The 19,315-nt window shown below is 45.0% G+C and overlaps 1 protein-coding gene across 1 annotated transcript in view; it reads right to left on the reverse strand.

Annotated features, from left to right (window-relative positions):
* The window catches only part of RHOJ (ras homolog family member J), a 62,915-nt gene that overhangs the window by 11,038 nt on the left and 32,562 nt on the right, over positions 1 to 19,315 (reverse strand). Inside the window, exons 2-3 of the mRNA XM_005437292.3 lie at positions 5,798 to 5,856; positions 215 to 379 (exon numbers count right to left, since the gene is read on the reverse strand). Coding sequence (XP_005437349.1) covers positions 215 to 379; positions 5,798 to 5,856 — 224 coding nt within the window. The remainder of the gene's footprint in view (positions 1 to 214; positions 380 to 5,797; positions 5,857 to 19,315) is intronic.

A 19,315-nucleotide genomic window follows, 5' to 3' on the forward strand; every position in this document is an offset into this window, starting at 1 on the left:
CAGTTGTGATTAGCATGATGGGACATCTGCATGTTGATTTCCATTCCCAGTCCCTGAGTTTTCCTCTAATGGGAAAGTCTGGCTACGTTTCACATAAGTTAAATAGGAAACCTTTCCACAAGAGCTCAGCCCCCTGCCACCCCTGGGACGGAGTGGGAGCCCCCTTGCTCTGAAGACCCCCACAATGGCTGGCAGTACCCCAGAGAAGCTTTACCTGTGTTCCTATGAGGACGTAAGGCACGTTGGGCATGCAGACCTTCAGCTCGGGCACCCACTCCTCCTGGACGTTGTGGTACGATGCGGGGTTCACCACTGAGAAGCAGATCAAGAACACGTCCGTGTTGGGGTAGGACAGGGGTCTCAGCTGGTTGTAGTCCTCCTGCCAGGGGGAAACGGCAAGCGTGTTATGGGGTGGGCATAGCTGCAGGTGGGGCCATCACCTTGGCTCTCGATTAGCTGCTCAGCACTGTCCCTCCATGCTCAGCACACTTGTAACCTCTGGGCAGGTGCTGAGGAGGGAATCACCCTTTGTGGGCTAGAGGTGCTGTTTCGTCAGCACCTTTACCCAAAAGAGCTAACACATCTACGCGTTTTGTTTGTGTGTGCATTATCTGTAGTGCTGCTGGTGCAGAGGGTAACGCTGAACAGCGGCTGTCCCTGGTGGAACAGCACAAATTGATCTTGAGGCTGTGTGTACCGGCCTCAGCCCTCTGGCAATGTGGTACCATCCTGGGAAGTATCTGACTGTCACTCCTAGCTGGTGTTTGCTGATGACACACATCTCTAGGGGCTTTGCTGTTAATAGCATGGGCTTTCTATCCCCCCCTCCCCCGGGCATTATAGACATGACCGTATGCAACAAATAGGGTCTGTGGGCTATTTGGTGCTATGGCAGTCATGTGTGGCACGCAGCGATGTGTCAGTCAGCAGAAAACACTCATCGTAAGAACAAAACAGATCAAATCTGGCCTGCAGGGGCCAGGTAAATCACGGGGGATGATACAGTGTTCCCACAGGCCCCGGGCTGGGGAAGGAAAAACATTTTCTCTATGGGCTAGTTGTGAAGAGGGTGAATTTTCAAACAGCTCAAAGCGCAGCTGTGTTATGTCGTGAGCTGGCTTTGATAGCTGAGTTTCAAGGAAGAATTTAGGTCTGTTTTCAGCCTTCAGATGCTGGGAGTGAGCAGAGGTTTTGCAAGCCGTGTGAAAGGGACAGACTGGCTCTTTCTGACAGTGAGAGCGTATGTAGCTGTGTCTGGTGGGTGCTTTTCAATGAAATCTGTTAGAAAATGTCAGTGCAATGAAACAGATGCTTTTACAGGGAATACACCTGTTCTAAAGGCTTTCTTTGAGGGTCCAGAATTAAAAAAGGAGAAAGGAACACAAAGTTGGAGTGTAGAAAATGATAATACATGTCAAGCCTGACTGAGACCTAGGTCTTTACTTTATCGTTTCTGCATTCTAGGCAAGCCTCAAATCTCTGCAGTATGGTCACTTTTGGTTATAATGGTATAAAAATTCAATTGTTGCAGTTTTGCTTTTCAGATAGTGAAAAAATTAATAACTCAATGAAAAGGAGAAAAAAAAAATATCCAGGTGCTATTGCTCAGACTTCAGAACATTTATTTGAGGTAGGGCAAAATGCACCTTGGGGGCAGGAGCAATGCAAGCTGCTGTCTGTCCTGCAGGTGAATATAATGCAATACTGTACCACTGTGTGCCCAGATTAGATGGTGTCTTAATTCAGCCTTGCTTCTGTCTTGCTTTTGTTGGGTCAACAAATGAGAGGGCTTAATTAGGAGTCGAGGCTGATAAATGTTTCTGAAGTCTTTTGTTCACTGAGTAAGTAGTGATAAGATGACCCAGACTACTACTGAATAGACACTAGTTTCTGAAAAATACTAATGGATTGTGCAAAACCAATCTGCTCCAACCTTTTCTAAACAAAACCCTTAATTATTTATTCTGAAAGGAAGTATGAGGCCAAATTTAGCTCTGTCTCATTAAAAAGAAGTTTAAAGAAACATCCTAAATCACAAACAAAATGTTTTGTTTGTCTAACTGACTGTTCCTTGTCCCAAACCCACTTCATCAAGAAGAGTAAATTCCCAGTTCCCACCTCCAGCCCCACAGCCACAGTATTTGGGGCAAAGCCAGAGTATTTGTCAACTGACCTATGTCTTTCCAGTGATGTGAGAAATATTGATCTGAAGAAGGATTTACAAGACAAGCGGAGGTGTTTGGATGTCTCAGCCCCCAAGAGAGTGAAATCTCCGTGTTGAGAGAATGGCAGAAATAAGCCCCTCAGAGATGTTTGTGGGAACATCAGTGATACAGGCCATGAAGAAGCACAGTCGGTGGGAGGAGATTTGTACAAGGCTCTGGGGATGACACCGAGCTCCCAGCAGATGGGTTAATAAAGACAAAGTGGATGCCAAGGTGATGGGATCAACAGAGCAATTACATTATAGAGACAGGTGAGTTTGATATGGATGCTCTGGGTTAGGAAGGACTGGTCTGATTATGCGACATTATTTTAAGCCAGAACATAAAATCTGAGGTTAAGTATGTTTATGCCACCGTCAACACGGGCTGATGCTAAGTGCTTGGCAAAGGCCTTTTCTGTGGTTTTCATTTAATTGCTGCAAATCAGCCGCCTAGAACAGCCACGTGGTGGCAGCAAGCCCTCGAGGAATTGTGATTTAGGATTTTTTTGGGAAAAAAATTGGCTAAATACAACCAGTTTCAATATTCCAGATGTGCATATTTAGAGGGGCTGGAACTTACTGTACCATTAAAATTACAAACTAAAACCCACAAGCGTTCTGCTTGGCTGTGACAGCTACAGGAGTGTGCATTTCATTTTATTTCGCTTGTTCCTTTGGAATCCCTAGAAAATCCTTTTTCGGGAGGAGTGTTTCTGATTTGAGTTAGCAGCGCAGAGCCTTATATAAACCGTAAGGAAGAGCAGCCACACATCACATAGCAGAGGTCTGGTCTCCTGTCAGGGCACATGGGAGCGTGCATGGACGTGTTGAAGCACAAGCACAAATGTCATGGATAAAGGTTGATCTGGGCTTCTGTATATGCCAGTGTGTGCAGGCTGGCAGGAGCCTCCAAACCCTATCAGACAAGGACCCTGTCTGGGTTCATACCTGCTGTCCAGGAGAAGGCTATAAAACCTTGCAGTGCACTGTTATGGGACGTGGTGCATCAGGATCATCTCTCACTCAGAGATAGTCGAAGTCAAGCAGATAAATACTGTAAAAAAGAGACTGGACATGTGCATGGGTATGGGGCGTATCCAGAGGTGCCGCAGCTATTGAGAGTGGTGTTTGGGAGGGGACATGAGTTCTCATGCCCTTGGACCATAGCTGATCACTAGTTTCCCTAGCTTGTGCTTGAATTTTGCTGCCTGTTATTTAGGGAGCGCAAGGCTTCCCAATTACATTGCTTGGCCACTGGTTTCGCATGGAAATGCCAGCACAGACCTGGTCTGGATGAGTTACCTGCCTGTGACCTGCCTGAGCTGCGCTGCCATCAGCCTTGCAGTGTTCAGGCCCAGAAAGTACAGCAAAACTCTCTTTTTTTATGTTGCTGCCATGCTGATCTCACATACGTTCCCTGCCATGTCAGCCTCTTAAAGCCCTCCACACCTGAGTCCAGCCTGAGGAAAAAAGACCCCTGGTTTTTTCCTCCTAGGACTGTTTGTGCCAGGGATGCAAAAAAACAGATACCCCAGATCTGGGGTCCCTGCCAGCTCTCCCTTTAGGCTGACAGAGGGTCCTGCTGCAGGAGTACATTTTCCAATTGTTATTTCATTAGCGTATGTTTTATAGCATCATAATGTCAAGCGCTATTTTTAGCGATGACTTCACACCAACGCCTTTGGGAAGCCACACAACACAAGGAGAGGGAGGGAGGAAACAACCCAGATGATCTGCCGTTATAGCTTGAGCATGTGGGAAGCATCATCCTTTCAGCCTCCATGGAGATACAATCTAGTCATCCAGAAGTGATTCACGCTCTGAGTTTTGACTGGATGGCCACGTCCTCTGGACCAAGGTCTGAAAGGGAGATCAGCCTGACAAGTTCAAAACGGTGCTTGGAAGCAGGTGGTGCACTGGCTAGTTTGAAGCAGGAGATGGCAAAGTGACTGTAGAGGAATGGATGGAGGGGTGAAGTTTGTCAAAGAGACAGATTTGTGTTCCTTCTGGCTCAGGAGGACAAATGAGAGGATGTGTTGCTGAGGAAATGGGTGGCAGGTGGCAGCCCTACAAAACAAGTAGAAATATTAAGGCGCTGGGTAAAATCTGACTGAAACTGAATCTAACTCCAGTCTCACTCGCCTAGGCTCCCAGTGCTGCTGGATCAGGACAGATGTACTCCAGGCTCTGTGCTTGTGAGCACAGAATGGAAGACTGAACATACGTTGAACATGGAACAAGGACTTGGGTCTTATTTTGGGACTGGCTGTTGGATCATCTGTTTGCACCATACGGATAGAAATGATGGATGAACTGTTAGTGCCGCTGAGCTAGCTATGAAGTGACCGTTGCTGCCAACAAACCTGTGATAGGAATAAAATGAAAAAAGGTGAAACTCAAAGCATAAAAGCCCCAGTCCTGCTGAGTGCAGGTTTTTTTGGAAATGACAGTCTGTCCTGATGAGGTTTTTGACCTCGCTGCATAGTGCTGTAAGGTATATTCTGTAATAAATGGCCTTCTGCAGACAGAAGGGTCTCCTGCATTGTTTTTGCATTTCATAGCAATCAGTCACGGCCAAAGAAAGCACAGCCATGGAGTGCTCCTGAAAGCAAAGCCCTGCACCCAGGACTGTTAGGACTTAGAGAGTGAAGCAGGGTCCCAAACCTGCTTTCCTCTCCTGCTGCCTCCAGTGCCAGCTGTGACCGGGGGAGCTGGTGGATGTGGGTTCCAACCTTCCCAGACTGGGAAGGAACATGAAACCTGCTCCTTCCCCTCTCAGCAGGTGATTTTCTGCAAGGTTTCTGTACAGATTTTGATCCTTTATTCTGTCATTTGCTGGCATTTAGAGGTAGGAGAGGGGAATTTCAATGTGAAAATGTGTTGCTCCCTGTACCCTGTTCTGCCCTTCTGCTGGCAGAGCAAGGCAATGAGAAAAGCTTTCTCCTCCTCTCCAGGTGGTGAAACCAGACCACAGACCAGAACTCTTCTGCAAACTTTTAGTGCAAGCCCGTTGTATCAGACCGTGGACAGTGGAAACAGTAAAAGCATTCTGTATGTAAGTAAGCATGGGGTACAGACTCTCCTGTAATGGACACCCTTCTTCTAGGAGAAGGATGCTGGGGTGGATGCCAGTCTGTCTGGGTTACCATTTAAAAAGCCAATAGATGGTGACTAGTAGGCTGGTGCTGTATTGTATTAGTTTTCTCATCCTGGAAACAGGAATTCTCTGTGTCTTCAATGCCACCATGTGGTAAATTAAGAAAACACTGACTTTATAGAAAATGTTATATTTGCAGTAGGAGGTATGTATATGGGAGGCTGAATATCCTGATCAGGCTTTAGTTTTTTGCTTAGACAAAATTCAGCCCTAGGGATGAGTGCATTTGTGTTTGTTTTATTTCTGAACCAGAATTAAATCTCTGTGTAGAGAAAAAAAGGAGAAGGTCAGTAGTTCAACTATTACAACTCACAACAGATTGTTAATATTTGTTAAAAATCCCCCGCGAACAGCACAAACAACAAACCCCAGTATACGGTAGTAACAAACCAACCACGGGAAAGGAAAATTATAGATGTTTTGCAGTAAGTTACCTGCCCTGCAGTGTCGTAAAGTCCCAGCAAGTGTTGTTGTCCTCCCACAGTCACAGTTACTGGAAGAGAGAAACAAAAGATGCTGTTTATGCACAAGCCAGTGGCCTCATTTTTTTTGGTGTTTTAATCCTAAAATGCCAATAGACCTTTGTGCTAGACACATTAACATGTGTCTTAAAATGTGCATCCTAAACCAAGCCATCTATTCAACTGAAACTGAAGGCAACCTAAGGTCACAACAAAAGCAAGTCCTTTATGCCAAGCTCTTATTTTTTTATAGACAGCCAAGAGTGATGAAGTGCACACACTGCTGCTATCACGGATCCAGAGATCGGAGGACATTTGCTTCTGTCTCTGCAGCCACCAGCTGAACCCCATGATGTGCTAGGACTTGAAAGCACAGAATTCCTGCTTCCTCACCATGAGCATTGGGGTAGGTTTGTCATGGATCATTGAGAGCTTTTTTTTAAAATTATTTTATTTCTTCCAGGCTGTGAAATGATGAAGCATTCAGCAGTGGCTGGTGTTTGGTGGGTCTCAGTGGAGGCACACTGCCTTTTGGGCAACGTGTCCTGTCCTGTATCATGCAACTGCAGGTCAAGCAACAGTGCTTAATATGTGCAGCTCTGTGGTTGACGTTTCAAAGGACAGGGAGTGAGAGGAGTACTAGTATTTGCAAAGATGTTGAACAGATTCTGTTGCAAATGGAGGAAAACATGGCTTAGTTCATTGATTGCACTCAGAATGTTTACTGCTTTAGTAGAATTCAGTTTGAACTTCATTTTGAGCCCATCAACATTGATGAAGATGTTTTCCATTGCCTTTGGATGAACCCCATTATTAGCTGGTCCCTGTAATCAGTGTTATTTCGTATAAAGGGTACGATCTGTGTTAATGACATTTAGTTAACCAGTTAATCTGCTTAAGTCATTACTATTCAACTGGAAAGAAAGGTGGGGGGAATCCAGTTCCACCCATTAGTCAACAGGAAGACTTTAAACATTCATCGGGAAGATTACTCAAAATAATCGTATTCTTGCAGCCTGTGGACTATTACTTTTTTTAAGCACAAGGGCAAACAGATGGAATGAACATAGAGCTATGGCTGGGGTAGGGGGGGCTAAGACTGGTGCCCATCGGCTGATCACAACTTGCAATTAATGAGGGCTGGGCAAGATTAATAGTTACTTTTGTCAAAGAGGAGGCTTGAAAACATCATACAGGTTCTTGCTGATTTTTTTAAAAGTGATAATACTTTTGCAGGAGAAAAACATCTAGCAGTTTATAGAAGTTAATAGCTCCTGCACTGGGGAGCAATGTCCTGTTTGATATCTCTTAGACTTGAAGTCTCTGTCAGCGTGGTTGGACAGACTGATTATTCAGCAGCTTTACTTGCTTGCAAAGTGACACGGTGATTTTGCTAGCATCTATACAGAACAAAACTGACACCCTGAAAGTACAAAGGCTCAGCGAGGACCAGATTTGCTGATGAGAGCAGAACAGGCTGTGTTCACCTGCTGCTGGGGCTGCCTTGTGATGTACAGGGGAAAGGGGAGACGGGAAACGGGCCAAGAGCCATCCTCCCACTCCTCAGTTCAGAAGGTGGCTGGTACATAGTGCAGCATCCTGGGGAACTCCAGATGGGGCTAGCTGTTGAACATGAATGTCCATGGGTGGGAGACCCCAGGGAAGGGGTACCGAGGTGGGTAGATGGGTACCAACACAGGCAGGAGACAGTCCAGATGACCCATCCCCTTCCTTCAACCTGACTTGAATAAAACAATTTCAACTAAACTTTCCCAGAACCCTGCTTTTTAACTTTTTGTGGTGCAGGGAGTCTCAAAATATCCCAGTAGAAGTATGAGCTGTGTAAGTCTACTGACAAGACACTTGCTTTTCTTAGCTCCCTTCTCAGAAGCAGTAGGGGCCACAGGTGGTCCTGCACAGCTTACCAGAAGCAGCTGGGAGGTGTGGGGTTTTTTTCCAGTTACGGCCTTGGCCAGCCTTCAATCTGTCCTTGTGCCAAGAAGTGCAGGAGCCAGACCTGTTCCGCTGATTTTACTTTGCTCAAGGACCAACTGTGGGAAGATGCGCCCTTCAGCTGAAGGCAATTTTCCAGCTGCGGTGTGTTAGCCACATGGTGCTCAGCTGGCCAAGGTGGTGTTTAGGGCTGCACGTGAACATCAGTCGCACTGTCAGTCCTTGACTGAACTTGTATGGGATCTGCAGAGCACCTCCAAAGCGGGTTGCCCGTAGGACAGCTGTGTGGCCATGGGGTGCATGGAGGTGCAGGTGATCTAATGTGTCTGATGAATCTGAAGAGACATTTGCCATGCGTCTGTACTGGCATAGTTATCCAGCTTTTACGTGTCGTGCTGGCTAACTCTGAGTGCAGGCAAACTGAGCTGGGTCCTGCTTACAAAGATCAGCTCAGGTCTTCAGTGTTTAAAAAACGTACAAGTTGCACTAAGATTTTCCCTGTCCAGCCTTGGGCTGCTGTGAAATTTTGCTGGCCCATCTCTTGGTGGCACCTGACAGAGCTAGTCTGGCAAAAAGCCCTGGTGCAGACACAAATTGCTGCCTTGTTCCAGTAGTTAATATGGTTTGGAGATAAGCTGTTGGGGTAGAGGTCCAGCCCGTCTGCAGTACACTATGCTCTGCCAGAAGGATATGCTGCAGCTGCTCCTAAACTGTTGTCTGTGCTCTGGAGTCCATGAAGTCACGGCGGGTATTTTGCAATAGGTCTGTGAAGCCACACATTGAATAGTTGGTGATAGTTTCTACAGTTCAGTTTGGCTTCTTGGTGATCCCTGGGAAATACTGAGGGGGTATAAAGAGGCTGGTGGTGTTCCACCATTACTCTTTACATACACAAGGGCTAAGAAATGCAAGGGCTTTTGGAAAAATACACCCTGACTCTACCCAGCTTGCACGTTACATTTTAATACTTATAGCATCCTACCTGTTACAGGTTCTGCTGTGACTTTCTGGGCGGTGCCACTCAAATATTTTTCCTTTTTCTCTTTTTTTCTTTTCTCTTTTCTTCCACTTTGACTTTTTCTTTTCCCCATCAACCTTTAATTTGCCTTTCTTCTTGTCAAATATTCTAATCTGTCTCATCATCAGAAGCTATCCTTCCTGTGCACATCACCTCTCTAAGTTTACAGCTACCATCCCAGCAAAACCGTTTTCTTGGGTAAACTTCAGCAACAGGCAAACTGCTGTCTCTGGATTCCTGGCTTTGCATGCAGTGGGGACCAGATGTCTCACACTGACAACGCAAATAATCACTGGCTTTTGAAACAGCCGTGTCTAGATTAATACATTGGTGCTGAAATTTCCACCACGCTTTCATGCAGGCAAAACAGATGTCAAAATAAATGGGTTTTGCCTATGAAAACATCATGGTATTTTTATACTAAGGGTGTATCAGTCTGCCTCCATCAGGCAAAGAGCTGTTCAACATGTCCTCTTGGTAGGTTTTTATGAGCTAAGATTGCTCTGCTAGATTTGTAGGCCTTACTTTTGGCTTTATCTCGGTTTACTTTTACTTACCCTGCTACTATCTTTTCCTGTTCTCTCAGTGGCCGAGGCTATGGGAAGCCAACATGGAATTCCCTCCCAGTCACTGGGGCAATGTAGGTTCCTTTACGGGCTTGTGAACTCAGCTTTATGAGCAGTCTTGGATAACAAGATAAATGTGAACTCTCCTTACTGTTTAGTGGCTATATTGATAGATTGATGAAGCACTGAAATGGCATGGCCTTTAACACCAAGTGCAGTGGGGGCGGCAATAAAATGTGGCTGAATACTTGCACAGTCCTGGTTCTCCTTTAGCTCCAGTCAGAGCTGCATCAGACGATGCAACAGGGCAGATGTTTTCTCCCCTTCACTGGTGGTTTTAACCAAGTGCACGATGTATAAAACAGCAACGCTTTTAAAATGTTAGCTAGATTATAAATTAGTTGGGTATTGCTAGTTTGCATAAGGATTTTAGATCACCACTAGGGCTTTGTCACAGTCCTTGTGCCTGGTAATGAGGCTCAACACAGAGCTCTGAAACATGTTGTCCCGCTTGAAGACCACAGTAAAAAGGCAAGGTGCTAGGTGGAGTTATTGTGTGGGCTGGGTCTGGTGTGTGGACCATGAACTGGTCTGAGCTGGGAGCTCTGTTTTTAAATAAGTGGTTACTTCCTGTTCCTGGGGACAATACAACAATTTTTGTTGATGTTCTTGTTGCCCAGATTGCCCCAGATCCACCTGTCAATGGCCAGTCTTTGCCAAAACCTTCCCCCCCCTGTGTTTTATTTGCTCACAGCAAAGCCCTGGCAACCTTGTGGGACTGAAACGTACCCCTGGAAGAGCCCTTCAGCCACACAACAGCGATGTTCATGGTCTGCGCTAACAGAAAGGGGACACAAACTGGCTGCTGCCCTCCCAGAATTTCTTGTGTTTGATTAATAGTGCAAAGCAACATGCATCTCTAGTCTGACACCGAACTAGGATGCAATAGCTCAGACACGCTTAGCTGTGGTACCGGAGAGCGGACATGCACAGCATGGGGAATTTTTCAGTGCCTGTGAAGAAGTGCTTGCAGAAACAAATGACTTTGAAATCACTAGCCAGAATGTACACAATAGCTTAGGCTATGTCTAACGTGATACCACATGGGAGAAGTCATCTATTTATTCTAGTGCCTTCCTGCCAACAAATTAAGGTTCAGCTGCTTTGAAGACTGATGCCAAGAGCCTGACAACAAGTAGGGGTGGTAGGACCTGCCTGGATGGAAAAGCTTTCTCATTTTTTTGGACAAATTAGTCTGTGTCAAACCTCACACTTTCACAAGGGCCACCTTCTGCCCTTGTCAGCAAGCTCTGAGTATTAAGTTTGTGCTTTTGTCTGTTCATCATGATTATGTGTACTAGATGCATGCTACTTAACACAGACTAATGGCCACCAGTATAAGATAAGAACAACAGCAATTCCAGGTGATCTGCTGGCAGAAAAAGTGCCCAAGTCTGTTTCTTTTCCAAATAGGAAGGTGGGTAAAATCAGAAAATGGACAAAAGAACAGGTTTTGGTCAGCTGCAGTAGAGTTTAGATGGAAGATTTGGGTTCTTACTGCTTTAAGTGATGGGTAGACACTTGACCAATATTTTCATTTCTAGATGGAAATGAAACGTGTGCCTCATAGATCTCCTTTCACTTTCAAAGGTGCTTGTTCATGCAGGCCTCACTCCAGGAGGAGCAGTACTGTTTTAAACTCTTGGCTTCAGCTTGTGCCCAGTTTCACAGTGCTACTTCACACCAAACTTCTTGGCTCCTGCATATTTGGCAGGTGAAGCTCTACGTGAAACGGTAACTGGGTCTGATCAGTGTTTTACTACAGATCAGATACTAAGGAGGGAGGATAGCAGTGAGAAATGAACTGAGACATGTTTTTGTCTTTAAAATACATATGCACACACATATACAAACACATCTTTTATGTATACACAATACACACATTTATTTATTTTTCCAGTTTCTGGTTGAACAAAATTTTCAGTTGTAGAATGACATAGTTTGCTTTGGCTTGGGGCATCCTAATCAAGGACCTGAATTCACAAAGTAACATAGATCTTATTGGCAAAATAGTGGGTGAACCGCTTCATGCTCAGTGGCAGGGACTGGAGCCACAGGTCATCTTGGAGGACTAGAGCAGCTCCCAGGGAGGTGAGAACTGAGTGTCCTCCTCACCCTCACAGTAAAAGGAGAAGATGATACACCCTCTTCCCTGTGAGTATGCCCTGAATCTGCTGCAACACCAGCCTATACAATCAGAAAATCAGAACATTTTCAGCAATGCCAGAACCATTCGTTCCCAGTTTCTTCTGTGTTCTTTACCGGAATTACTGTCAAGTTAATTATATAAAGAACAGAAACCACCTGCAGTTATGATGGGTTTTTTTTGTGCTTTCCTCAGCACAGATTTGAGGTGTAAGTTGAACTGCTTAGAAGGGGGCTCCAGTCAATGATTTCCCTGGGAAGTTCGACTCTCTCTCTGACAATCATCTTTGCAAGGCATGATTCAAGTCCAGACTATATCTTTAAAAGCAAATGCATTATCTGTAGACTGCAGCAAATGCCGGGGTGTCTCAGGGACCTCCATTCCTTCCTCTGGCACTTTCAGAGTGATTTTTGTGAAGCGATCAATATACTGACTGCAGTGTGTTCTCAAGCAGCTGATATCCCTGGGGATACTGACAATGTTTGCTTGCTGGGTAATATTTTCCTTCCTTCCTGAATGTAGTTTCATGAAAGATTTTGTAATGAACTGGGAATCTCCCTCCCCTTCACAGATGTCTTCTGCTCTCTGGGGCTTACCCCAGGCAGGACAGGAGTGTTTTTGTAGGAGTTTGTTTGAAGAACGATTTTAAAAATCTTGTTTATAAATGGTCTTCTTTTTGTACTGCAGAGCTCCTAAAAAGGGGTCTCTGTAGCTGGAATGTGAGGATCCCTGTTGCATTTCAACTAGGGACTGAAACTCAAACATGCCTCAAAGACATTTGGATCTCTCATTTCCTTTGGTTCCCATAATGGTTGGGCATCTAATCGAACTGAAGCTACATATCCCAGGCTTTAAGAAACAGCAGCTTTGAATATTCATCAGGAGAACAAAGTAAAGGTGGGCAGTGCATTTCTGTAGCACCTGCTAAGTGCTTCAGGTGCATTTCTGAATCTTATTTTGGGTCATATTTGTGTTCAGAAATATCTTTCTTTGGCTGATCCAGGTGAAGAAAATACGGATAGGGCTGCCAGAAATTAATCTCTCACATGCTGGTTTGATTTTGGTTGTGTCAGTGCCTGGGGAACTTATTTTAGCTGCTGTGGACCAATCTTCAGAAGTTACGCTGCTACAGCTGAAGCTGGGAAGACTCAGGACATCTGCAGATGAAAGCCCTGGGGATGCTACGGTCTGGCAGCCACCAGAGGAAGCCAGTCAAGAAAAGAGTAAGCAAGACCTTAATGACATGTCCCCATCTTTCAGGCCAGGAATGACAATCAGCTTGGCTGAGCTCTAATGGCTATTTACCACTTGAGCTAGAAGGCTGTCCTAGCAGCGTTTCTCCTTGGAAATACTCGGGAACATTTTGCTTTGACTGAACGCACTGCTACAACACCGTGTGTCCAGCACAGCTTGGGCGACAAGAGCTGGTGTTACACAGGACCCTTGACTCACCCAGTGCCCCATGACTCAAGCCTGGGCCATTTGTCACTTCCACGCGGAAGGGTCATCTCCAGGAAGTGGAGTCACACGTTGCTCACGGCGTGTTCCCCCATCTCCTCCTTCATGGCAAACTCTGATGACAGCCGAAGTGATTCTCTGCCTCAGACTTATCCTGCAGCTTAACTACATTCTTTCTGAAAGGAAAATCCAAAGCATGCTATTTTGCCCTGTAATTGGCCTAAGTACTGCGCTTTAGATGTAAATTGTACTAAATATGCCTTTAACTGCTCCTGTATTCACCTACCACTAGTTTGCACAGGCCCCGGAGAGTCAGTATGTATCAAAAGAAGGGCTCTGAGTAAGCCTCACCTTTTCTGTCACCTCATCAATGGCTGAGATCAATGTTCTGCTGAGCAAATACTCTTGCCCATCTGATATTTACAATATCTGAAAAACATTTCCAGTCTGGTCCCCGCGGTGGGAGCACAGAGAGGCCTCTGGGGCTGGGATTCAGCTGATTTCACTCAGTGTAGCTCTTGGTCTAATGAGGTGGTGAGGAATTCGTTGCTTTGTCTTTAGGCCACAGGCATTTAGTGATTTTAAAGCCAGATAGGATTCATAGCATCATTTATTCTGCTCTAAATAGCTCATCTAGTGTCTTCCTACAAGGCATCTTGTTCTTATATCATTCCTGTAGCTCTTTTCCAAATTCTTTTCAAGCAGTCGCTATGACCAGCCAGTGTGGTCTAGCAATGGTTTCATTATCAATCTAGCCAGAGGTAACATGGCTTTCCTATTTCTACCTGTCATCCCTCAATGGCTGATCTAAAGCTCACGTTGGTTGATTATTCCCGTTATTTAATGAGTCTGGCAGTACTTCATGCTTTCCTTCAGGCCAAGGTCAAGTCATTCTTGGTTTTTGTGTTTGTAAGCTTCTTTATTTCTTTTTAACTCTGTGGTTGTATGGAAAATCTGGAGACTGTAACGCAAATGCCCACTTGAAGGCATCTCAAGAAAGGCCAGGCAAACAGTCACACTCCTGCAATGCTCTCATGGCATGGAAGTCAATGTTGAAGACTTTTGGAAGTCTGGGATTGACTATGCAGAGACAAGCTTTTTCGGCAGGATGTTTCAGTACTTCTGGAAGCATCAGAGAAGTGATATATAAACAGTTCCCAATGTTTCCTTTCCAGACATCCCTCCACTGCCTCTAGTGATTGCTCTTCACCTTGGACTCCTGTTTCTTGTGTGTGGCAAGGGGTGATCCCTCCCCTCTGCCTCATCCATACAGGTTTGAGGATCCCAGTGGAACTGGTGGGAAAATGCCCAACCCTGAGTCGCGTTACCACTGCGCTGGGGAAGCAGGCTGACACCGAACAACAGCTCTGTTGTCCCATTCTGCAACAGGAATAGATTCATCTAGACATTGTCATCCTACAGGAAGATTCATGACCTGCACTATGTGCTTTTTAGCATCTTGAGAGGAAAAAGGCTGCAGCCCTCCACTGATGGCTAGTTGCTATGCAGAGACATTTTTATTCAAGCAGATGATACGAAATGCTGTTAGTCTTTCAAAATGTGTTGAGAAGTCAGACTTCAGCACTGGCCAGCTTACATGACAAAGAACACAAAAGCAGTGGAGGTCAATTAGGAAGACTGAGCAGAATGAATCTGGTCCAGAAACAGATGACAGAGAATGGAAATTCCCAAAGCTTTCAGAACAAGCAACACTAACATGAGCCAGCTTCTTCCCAGTTTAGGACATTACTTATAGACAGCATGAATGAAGTTGATTTATTGCAATCATTGACCTCATTGTTTGTAAAATCAGCACTGGAGGATTTACCCGGCATCTCAGTGAGTTATTGCTGTGCTAATCAATCCTTGAGCAAATTCAACTTTGCTGATAGCAGAGTCCAAGAAACCTTGGGGTCTCTGCAAGAAAGGCTGTGCCCAGTTTCTCCAGTAATACAGTCCTGAGGGAGCTCTTGGGACCTCAACATTGTGCAAAGCTGTGCTAGATGGAAAAGGCTAACGTGATTATAGCACTTGGGGAATTGAAGAACAATTGGCATTGTGCTTAAGAGAGCATTTTGTTAGATTTCATTCTGTCTTAAATAGAGGGCTGTGCACTGCAGCAGGCTGGGAGGTGCTTCCTGAGGATTTCGGCTCCCCGCGCACCAGCAGCTGTCCCCATGGAAGGCAGTTCTGCTCCTCAGTTAGAAGCTAATAACAACTGCCTAGGTAAATGCGCTATATTTGCGGGGCAAATAGACTCTGATATGTGTCTTTCAATGATAATCTGACTGAGGGTCTTTTTAATCTCTAGTGAAAGTAATAGCACTAAATCCATTCAAATGCTACACAGAGGAAAAAATGTAGCATTAAGTAATATAAATAGATAGAACCTGAACATATTATTAAAAATATTATGGTTTTTCCTAAATATTTAAGAATATTAGATATCTTCTTAATCCTGAGTGACAGCGAAGTGCCCTTCCTGAGACCATGTGATTGTCTGTGGTATTGAGATGAATGAAAGAACAAAACTTTGGCTGTGACTGTTGTGTAAGCCCATGCAAAAACCGAAAGGCAGCACGTAGATAATTTTCTATATTTTTAGCTCTACTCAATATTTTTGAGGCTTCCATCACCATAGCACAGTATCTAGGAATGTCTGTTTTCTGGTACTGGGTTTATGACTCGAATCAAGAGCAAAGGTGGCAGAGCTTTGAGATTATTAAAGAGTGACTGATAATTGGAGTAATCTTATTAGTATTTTAACTAGATGTGCTGTCCTGACCTACAAAAGACCAGGTACTATGGCATTTTCAGTTTATTTTAACTGACTCTTTAAATTAACTGTTTACTGAAACCTAATTGTGAAGAACGTATTAGCAGTCTCCTAACAGTGATGCCGAGATCATAGTGAGCAGAGCAAGGAGTGTGAGTTTTACTCCAAGGAGATCAAGTGAGAATAAAGGGAGCCTTTGACCATTTGCCTGGCTCCTCTCTCCTGCCTGTGTAAGGCAAAAGTCGTTCTTCCAGCTCTGCTGAGTGCTGGGGAAAAGACTATCTCCAAAGTTATGTCAAGCATCTGGTTATCCGGGAAACATGAGTCTTGGTAAATAACATCAGAATAAATGCAAGATCAGTAGCAAAATGAGACAAATTTCACTGAAATGTGCCCAGGCAATACACAGGGTGTTTCCAGAGCATGGGAGGACAGGGCTGCCTGTGTGGCTGGGGGAAAGCAAGCTCTCCACTGTTATTCTGGTACTGCTCGAGGATCAGAGCTAGGGTGTGTTTGTTTGTTTGTTTGTTTTCTTTTTCTGGGAAGGGAGCAGAAAGCAGTGTGGAGAGACAGTACTGTCTGACAGCATTGGCTCTTTGCTGTGACAGTCTCTTCCTAAAACCTGTGGCAATCTGCCTTGGTCTGGGTTAGGTGGCAGTGGGAGCAGGTAGTGCTGATGGAAGGGCACAAAATTGCTGCTATGCAGTGAATGGGTTGTCCTTGCTGTGGGCTGGATCTTCAGGTGATGGAGTAGCTGTAACACAGGCACATGTACTGGCAGAAGACCCTGTGCTCTTAACTCGACAGAGGTCCCAGATTCTTGGTGAGAAACAGACTTCAGCAAAAGCATTTTAGTCTTCAGTGGCTACAACTTTAGTGCATTGAATTCGCTGAGGACTTTGAAGCTGAAAATTTAGGAGCTTTCATTTCTTGCGTTCCTGAAGAGTTCCTAGCTAAGAGTGGCTGAGGCCAGATAGTCTGTGCTGGCCATACTGGTTCTCAGTATCACCCCACATTAATCGGTGTTGGTAACTGTGGTAGAACAGCCAAAAGGAATGAGGGGTATGGAATGAAGATGGACCTGTCCTGGATGCTGGATCAGAGTGGGAGAGAGACGTTACCCAGCAGCATCATTAGCACTACAGCTTGCAGCGCACTATGGCACATCCCCCTGCTGCTGGACGTGATTCAGGGGAGAAATGGCTTCTGTGGTCACCAGCATCTTCAACAAAAAGTACAGATGCCAAAGCTAGAAAGGAAGAAAAATTATGATACAGAAGGGAACAGAAGTGTGTTGTCCGTAAGAACCTGATGTTAGGGGAAAAATGATTGATGTGCTGGAATATAAACCAGGAAGCAGCCACTAGCTTGGCTGCTGTGTAAAGAGCCTGGCTCTCCTATTCCTTACATTCAGGTGCCAGGCAAGCTGACCGGGAGCTAATGTAAAGATGAGGCTAGTGATGGGCCAAGGTGTTTTGGGTGCTGCATTTGGGCACAGACCCATGGTGTGTGTGTGTGTTCCAGGTGTTGCTGTGTGCCTTTGAGCAAGGCATCTGCGGTCAGACCTGCTCTCCGGCTCGGAGAGCAGAGCGGTGCCTCGGGCGTATTCCAGAATTATGGTAGGGTAGCTTAAAATAGCATCTGATCCTCTGATCTGCGAACCGCTGGGGCAGGGGCGTATTTGGCACACTGAACTGAATCCAGCTGTCTCCAGTGTAATGCATTGCACAACAAGCTAAGGTAAGCGCGAGAGGTCAGGAGCGTTAGGTTTGCCCAAACTCCAGCACTGCTGTAGCTGACATTTTACATACTGTCAACCCGGGTTTGGGCAGGGGAAAGATTAAATGATGTTTTGAGGCCCTTTCCAACACCAGCCTCCCTGATGCTTCGTCTGTTCCTTGTTTAAGTTTCACCTGAACTCTGGCTTTCCCTGTGCATGTTCCCTGGTGAGGCACTGCTTGAAAAGGCTTGAAAACAAAGTACCTGCTCCTGAAGCCAAGGGGGACCACGACAGAAACTCGGCTTGGCATTTCCCAGAAACAGCATCAGGCCCAGGGTACTTAGCACCAGGACCAAACTTCAGCTGCTATTTACCCTGCAGCTTGCAGAGATTAGCCAAACATTTGTGCAGCAGCTCTAAATGTGTATGACTTAGGAAGCAGAAGTGTTAAACACCATAAACAAAAATCTTGGAAATATTTAAACTTTCTGATAAGAAAAGCTGAAGTTAGGAATTCACTTTTTTTTTTTTTTTTTTTTCTTGGCTACCACAAAGGTTTTAAATGCTGTTAATGCTTTCTTTACACCCTGCTGAGAAGCCTTCCACTTTCCTCTCTGGCGTGGCAGCCGCTGCAGACAATGAAGTGATTGTAATGTTGGAAAAGCAACAGAAGCAGATGGATGAAATGCCTGGTCTGAAGCCTCCGCGTGTTTGTGTTTGCACACGTGAAAGGGAGAGGTGAGTGCAGACCTGAGCAGAGGATCCCCTTACCGTTGCCCTTTGCTCAAGCACAATTGCACTCATGTGAAGTGGAGCGTGAGCCAGCCCCATGATTGCAGAAGGGTACTTCCTACCACCAGGGACAATCTGGTGTTAAAAAAATTTTCAGGTTGTGCAGGAGAGCAAGGGGCTGCAGCCCAGCCCTGGATGTACAGAAGAAGTGCTGAAGTGCCTCCTTGAGCTGAGGCTAGAAGATTTTTTTCCTTTGGACAGAAAAAATAAATCCAAATTCCTGTACAGAGCTGAACAGGAATTTTCGGCTAGAAAATGTATTTCTACAGAATCAGAAGTTTCCATGGGAAGATGTTGCTTTCAACAGAATAGTTCAGATGTTTCCACTAGAAGAAATGAAGCGAAATGATGTGAAATAACTGACCATGATCTGAACTGTTCCCTTTGTTCGAAAGGCGTGAACCGGTTAACAAAAAGCTGTTTCCCTGCCACAGAGGTAACACACGCTGTGAGCGGTGACCCCGAGGGGGGTCCAGCCACACAGACCCAGGACACCAGGGAGCCACCATGGTGGCTTGATGGGCCATGAGCAACGCAGCCTGGATGGGGAGCAAAACACAAATAGCCAGGTCTGGGCTGTCAGCTGCCATTGAGTACTTTTCATGATGGTGAAAATGAGGTTTAACGTAGAGTCCAAAATTTTCAGGTTGTTGCAGATGCATTAAACCTAAGGTTGGCATGGATAGGTGGGACCATCATATTGATTTAAAAGTTTTGAAGTGCAACTGTTGAGTTTTTCCAGCAGATCAGTTTATTTACTTTCTTATTTGCATAAAGTTTGCTCTTATGAAAATTTTATATTTTTATTTATATTATACATTAAGATTAATTATAATTTATATTAACCTTTCATTCTCATGTACAATGAAAATTAATTCTGAAATACGTAGCTATTCCAAACAACAAGAATTTGTGATGGGTTTTTGCTCTAACTAAAACTTTTAAAACTTCTAACTCTAAGTTTAAGATTAATTACTTTAACTTTTCTGTTAATTATTCCGT

Source organism: Falco cherrug, chromosome 7 (assembly GCF_023634085.1).
Source record: "Falco cherrug isolate bFalChe1 chromosome 7, bFalChe1.pri, whole genome shotgun sequence".
NCBI classification, from domain to species: Eukaryota; Metazoa; Chordata; class Aves; order Falconiformes; family Falconidae; genus Falco; species Falco cherrug.